Source organism: Charadrius vociferus, unplaced genomic scaffold, assembly GCF_000708025.1.
Source record: "Charadrius vociferus isolate BGI_N301 unplaced genomic scaffold, ASM70802v2 scaffold455, whole genome shotgun sequence".
NCBI classification, from domain to species: domain Eukaryota; kingdom Metazoa; phylum Chordata; class Aves; order Charadriiformes; family Charadriidae; genus Charadrius; species Charadrius vociferus.
In genome coordinates this window covers 4459725-4466285 of record NW_009648550.1, presented here as the reverse complement: position 1 = coordinate 4466285, position 6561 = coordinate 4459725, and the positions used below count along the sequence as shown (strand labels likewise).

Below are 6561 nucleotides of genomic sequence, written 5' to 3'. Positions count from 1 at the left end.
GAGGCCGAGGCCTGAGGGTCTCCGCGGGCGGGCGGGCAGCGTGTGACTCAGGGCAAGGCCGGCCCCGCGTTTCCAGCGGTGAACCGCGGCCGTGAGTCCTGCGCGAAAGCAGAGGCGATCGATGCCCGAGGAGGTTTCCGCGGGAAATAACGACAAGGCGTCGCGTGCGGTACCGGTTTTATTGCCGTGCCGTTGTCCACGTGCCGTAAGCAATTAAATCCCCCGTTAAGGCAGCGCTGCACCTGGGCAGGTAACCGGGGGCTCCCGCCACACCGCTGCCCGTCGAGGCGACTTTCTTTCTTGTCCGTCTCTAACAGCACCAACAACAGGAGTAGCAGCAATTAATCTCTGGGTAGTGTTCCCGTATTCTTATTGCTCATTTAATTCTGTAGCGTTCCGATGAGTGTCGTCATGGTTTTCCTAAAACTCTTCTTCATCAAGCATTCTTATTGATTAAAGAACATCATCGTCAGGCTCATCGTCTTCAGACTCTGCGTCCAACACAACGGCCACTTCTGAAAATTTTACTCCTTTAATGTGATTTTTAGGGGCCTCCTCTTCATTGGTGCCTGTCAGAAAGCAGTCCTGCAAGCAAACAACCCAGATGAGGCAGAAAGCTACAAAGGGTAGAGCGTGGACAAATTCTAAGCAGCACGAGTCATGTAACTTTACCACATACATTCTTTCACTGAAGCTTGCAAAAAAGCATCGTTTTTAAGGCTGCATTGCTTTTAAGTTTTAGGAACAGCACATGAGAACCCTATACGCATTTTGTAAAAGGTGGAAGAGGGCCATCATTTCTGGATCACAAAATCCTTCTGAGCAGGAGGAAAATTTTCATCACATAAGATTACTGTATTACTTCCATCCCAACTTTACTTTTTTGGATAATTCTTCCATTTTTGTGATTAACAATGTTAAAAGTATCTTTCACTTCATTCTTTGCAGTTGGAAAGCTAATTACCTGTTTTGGTGTGAATTCTGCAGTGGGCCGGGCATCTACATTTCGAGGTTCAGAAGCTTGTTCAGATGCTGCGTTTTCTTCATGTTTGTTGTTGCAGTCTAGTCTCTCAAGGTTATAGCATTTTTCATTGGCCGGAAGCGTGTCTTTGTGAGCATCGTCCGCGTTGCTCAACGCTATTGTTTCAGCTTTCCTGAAAGAGAGTTAAGAGAATTCATAACACCTTCAGCTTACAAATATTTAAGTGACAAAAGTCTTAGCCACTTTAAAACTGAGAGTAGCATGTACACTGATCTCAAAATTACTGATATTTTACCCAGGGGAACATTAAGTAGTTGCTTGTATCTTTAAGGGCTTTTTCTGCAAAAGGCTTAACGATTTGCTAAAGAGTAAGTAGATATCTGCCCTTGTAATTTTTGCTAAAAGATTAAAAATTATTAGCTTCTTTCAAGTGTAGAGTTCTTAATTTATAATTGTAAGAGTTCTTAAAAATCCATTTATACACTCGTGAGAGATACAAGAAAAGTCCTGTGTCACCAGAATAAACTAGAATCGCATCATCTGATATGCTATTTTTTATAAATTTGTGATATCAGCATTCTACTTACACATTATTTGTGTGCTCTAGTTTCTCTAAGCTTCTCAGACTTCCATTTTTGTCAGCTACATACAGATTATCAATACCCTCCGTAATTTCATCTTGTTTCTTAACCAAATGCTGTTGATCATCCTTTCTGAAAATGATAATGACATTAAAATAAAATTGTTAATTCTTTGTTAAGATCGGCTTTCCAGTTGTTTTAAAAACAGAACATGAAGCATTTGTATCATAAGTTTAATACACAACATTTATTTTCAGTATTATTCTGGGGCTTAGTTGGAGTATTTCCTATTTTTCCACACAATTGTTGGATTACATATGTAATGGTAACAGAGTAAATACCCACTGTCCTCTTGGAAGCACATTCATTTTCCTCTCCTGTGCGGTTCTGCTGCCCCTGAAGTTAGCAGCAAACCCTCCATTGATTTCGGTATTCATGGGGTTAGAGGAGACTTATGTGGGTATATTACAGCTGCTTGTGCCCCCCTTCACAGTTAAAATTTCTGCTATCCGCATTTCTCTTTTTTTAAAAAAGTATTTGTTTCTGCTGTTGCTGTGTGACAAACACAAGAAGAAACCAACTTTCACTTACACGTAACGAGTCTAATATCTACAGTACAACACCAGGCATTTTGATTTAAAGCAAACCTTAGGCAATTCTCCATGCAAATATCAGTAATTTATCAGATAAGTATTTTTCAAGTTGACATTTGAAGTAAGCTTACTAGTTTTAAGTCTAAATTACATTGTTAAAGTAAAACTATTTGTACCTTTTCCTTTTTACAGTAAAAAGCACGTATGCCAGGAAGGCTATGAGGGCGCAGGCTAGCAGAACACCAAGGACGATCGTTGCAATGAGTTCAGGACTTGCTGAGTCTGCAGGAACCTCTTCTATGGCAGCAGTAACAGGCGTTGAAAATACCTGCTTCAGTTTTCCCTCAATTTCACTCTTCTGTGCCCTAAGTTTTCTGAAGATAGAGGAGTAAAATGCTGATGATTTATCAGACCTTCCTTTTGCCTTGAAGAGTAATGAAGAAAATAACAGAATACCACTCCCTGGGCCACTAAGACCTTTTCTGAAGATTCAGATTTGTTGTGTCTTTCATTCAGGAAAAATTCTGTTTTCTGGTAACCAGCCCTGGTGCTTAGGAACTGAAATGCTGCAAAGCTGGGAAAATTGAACTCGAGAGGTCAGTATCCTCTAAATCATCAGGGCAGCCACATACAGTCTTACAGATACCAATAGCGCTTTCCTCAGAGAAGGTTCATCTGTGGAGACTCTTTCCTATGACCACAGGCGCCATAAGCGTAAGAGGTGTTGAGTCTAGAAATCTGTGTTTAAATAGCAGCTGCCCTTCATAGAATGTTTATAAGAATATGCATTCGTACCACTGTCATGTTATGAAAAAATGTAAAATACACCTAAAATGTAAGTTTTTAATCAACATTCTGCAATTCTGAAGTCAAGTCGTTATCTATTTTAATTATATTCTTTCTGCCTCAGTTTTCTCTAAAACTGACTTTTAAATATATTTTGACCAATTAAACGGCCTTATTCATGTTTTTGACAAACTCTGAAAATTAGCTTTTGATAAACAACAAAAGCTTTCTGAATTCTAAAAATTCCATTTAAGGCTTGAGATAAGTCTCAGATAAACTGCTATTTGATCCAAACCTGTCCAGTCCAAGACATTAATAATTTCAAGGGCAACAAAACCTAGCTGCATAGCACTGACACCGAGAAGACAGACTGTGCCGTACAGACCTTTTTACATCTTCTGCAGATACTTCCTGGTTTTTCTCGTCAAAAGCAATAATTTTTACATAGGTTGTATCAGTGTTGCGTCTTGCTTTTCTTTCAGGCTCACTGGAATAAACATCAACAATGTATATGTTCCATGCAAGTTCATCTTCCAGGACCCTGCCATCATATTAAAAAAACGTTTTAAATTAACTGAGCAATGAGAAATTATTTTACTCTGGAAATTCAATGACAGAAAAGTAGCACTTTGCAGATATTTAGTATTTTAATCTAAGCACATATAAATGCAGGATTATAATCAGCAAAGAAATTGCCCAATATCATTGAGTGATTAAGTAGCAGAGGAAAAAAAAAAAATCCAGTCCTTGTCTCTGACTGTTAAGCAAAGATACTTTTCATTAGTAGATGCTATATAACTTCTGTACATAGCCTGGAAATCTTAGATAGGTGCCATTAGCATAACTGAACAATTAATTAGAGAAAGGGAGGGTTAACAAACCCTTATACCTAGATTTCATAACCAGTATTGCATAGTATATAATATATTTGGTCATGCTTTTCAAAGCGACGTATGGCTCATTTCATGCTTGACAGTTTATAAATACAGGCAGTGATACCTATAAGTATTCTAAACAGTAAAGGTGGGGAGGAGGGAAATTCAGTCTCATAATCCTTATTGCTTTCTCCTCCTTTTTCACAGATTTTCACGCTGAATCAGACCACTGGCCCAGTTAATCCATCATTCTGATAACAGTTAGTACCAGCTGCCTCAAAGAAAGCGGCAGAGCAGCTCTGGAGTTTCCATTTCATTTTTACCAACAAGAAACTTGTGCTATAACAGTGTCAACATCACAAACTCATTTTTCCATCCTTCAGAGTGATTTCCCCTCAAAAGCCCAGGACTCAATATTTCCAATGTAAATACATGTTTAAATATAAACAAACAAAAGAACTTGTGTCTTCATTAATATGCCCAAAAGGCCAAAATACATTTTTAATTGTAGCGTGGCTATCCATACATCACTAGCTAATCCCCTAGCACCGTTCAGCTGAAACCTCCTTGAGAAGCTCTGCTGCCGGGTTACAAGGGGGATTTTTCACTTATAGCACAGGTGGGTTTGGTTTGTGGCTTCTATCCTGTCTGTCTCCACATTTGTATCTTGAGCCTACTGTCCATGAAAACCTCTATCCTAGGCTGTTGAAAACTGGTGGATTCCTGTGATTTCCCTCAAATGATTCTGAACTACATCAAATTGAAGACCTAGCTTTTCATGGGCACTGGCTGCATCACCTCCCCTGCAGGCTGTCAGATGCCTATCTCAAAGGCACTCTATATTTGTCATTAGATATTTTATCAGAATAAGCTTCACAGTTTCAAAATACCTTTTTACTTCAACAATGTTTTTTTCAACAACATTGATCATCTGATTAAGTACCACCACCACCATGTTGTTACTGGAACTGGAATCAACGGTTACCTAATTAAAAAAAAAACAACAAAATCACATGTAAGGTTTTCTAAAGCATTTGTACCTCTCTCAGTTTGACTTTCAAAAAAAAACCCCACACCAGAACACCCCTCTGAAATACAATAAAATTGTCCTCTAAAAGTCGGTCTTCATGCCTACATATTTTTATATGTCAATGGAAATGACCACCTCGTAATCCTAGCCTGAAAGTATGTAGTAAATACTGGTGTATCTGACAGTCCCACTATATGGCGTTAAGTAATTTTTTTGTCGTTACCAAGCCTGGCCCCTCTGGTATGCAGAGTTTTGAGGTGGAAGCAAATCAGGACTATAAATAGCAATCTTACTTACATTGACTGTTGTCCGGGCTGTGAGTCTTCTTGTGCCTTGGTCTGCAGCTTGGACTTCCAGATAAAATGTTCCAACCTTTCCGGCTACAGAAACTGTAAAAATCTGCCCTGTATTTTCATCGATGTCAAATTCGTTCATTTGATTATTCACTAAGCTGTACAGCAGAAGTCCGTTGTCTCCTGAATCTGGATCTGTGGCCTGGGTTTAAAAAAGGTGACAAATTTGTGAAACTCAGCTTGTGGCTTTTGGGCTGCACATTGCTCTTCAATCATTAAACTCTGCAGTTTCTATTTGAAAGATTGCGATATTCTAAGATAGAGCTGTTATATTTTTCTCTTTGCACTAAACAAAGTGGGGTACAAACTATCAGAATCAGACCAAGAGTATAAAAGGGGAAATACATTTCCCATAAAGTCTGAAGGATTCTACAGCTGCAAGCATAAAAGGAGCAGGCTAGAATGGAGGGAAAGCACCAGACTTTGGAAAGATGAGAACTGCTCCATTTGGTTATTATTTTCCCATTTGGGTCTGATAGATAACAAAGCAGTTAGCAGTAGAGAGAGAGAACGGTAGTCTGTGCAGTACGGAATCCATAACAGCAGCATGAGTCAGAACAGACCGTAAAGCTCTTCTGACAGATGCACTGGTAGGACAGGTATGGAACGGTTCCCTAAACACCCCATCCTTCACCAACATTATGTTAAACCTGGACGATGGGCAGAATCTGTTTCAAGCTTTCAAGAGCAGATTTAACAGCTCCTTTAACCCAATTTAACTGTGGAAGAAATCCCAATCTTTCAAAAGATTTCTGTCCTGATAAAGAGCACAGAAAGATACTGTACCTCAACTGTAATAACTGGGTACTTATACGGCACTGAGTTCGGTATCCGAGCAGAGTAGGCATTATTCAAAAATGCTGGCTCTTCATTTACATCCTGCACTGAGATTGTCAGCATTGCCACATTTGGAGCAAACAGGCCTGTTAAACAAACACAAGTTAACTGCAGCAACCAACACCAGCAAAGCACAACTTGCAAAGGCCGGGTCAGGCTGTGGCTTTGCAGCGGTATCTCTGCTGCATGTGAGGACGAGGGAGAAGAAAGGGAAGGCAGCAGGGATGTGTCCAGAGGAGCTCGCTCTCACTCCTGCTGGAGCTTCAGTGAGAGGAGGGCAGTTCAAGGCAAAAGATGACAGGACTGCCACCCCTCTCCAGGTGGCTGTGCTCTACCAAGCAAGTAGCAGGCAGGTTCCTCCAGCTCCTGCCGAGTCCTGTGCCCAGCTATTATATTCTTTTCTGTCGCCACAGTAGGGTCCTGGGAGGGTTTGCACCCTTGGAGGAAGGCCGCTGCTTTTCTCTGCGCAACCTTGACCTTCAGCTTTTCATCTTTCACGTCAGACTTTTCAGTTAAAGAGAATT

At 40.3% G+C, this 6561-nt stretch overlaps 1 protein-coding gene across 1 annotated transcript in view; it reads right to left on the bottom strand.

Annotated features, from left to right (window-relative positions):
- Positions 1-47: 47 nt before the first annotated feature.
- LOC104287379 (protocadherin Fat 4-like) overlaps positions 48-6561 on the bottom strand; it is a 45074-nt gene continuing 38560 nt past the window's right edge. Inside the window, exons 36-44 of the mRNA XM_009886077.1 lie at positions 5987-6123; positions 5145-5342; positions 4708-4802; positions 3328-3483; positions 2333-2530; positions 1570-1695; positions 965-1154; positions 463-585; positions 48-308 (exon numbers count right to left, since the gene is read on the bottom strand). Of these exons, the coding sequence (XP_009884379.1) occupies positions 48-308; positions 463-585; positions 965-1154; positions 1570-1695; positions 2333-2530; positions 3328-3483; positions 4708-4802; positions 5145-5342; positions 5987-6123 (1484 nt within the window). The remainder of the gene's footprint in view (positions 309-462; positions 586-964; positions 1155-1569; positions 1696-2332; positions 2531-3327; positions 3484-4707; positions 4803-5144; positions 5343-5986; positions 6124-6561) is intronic.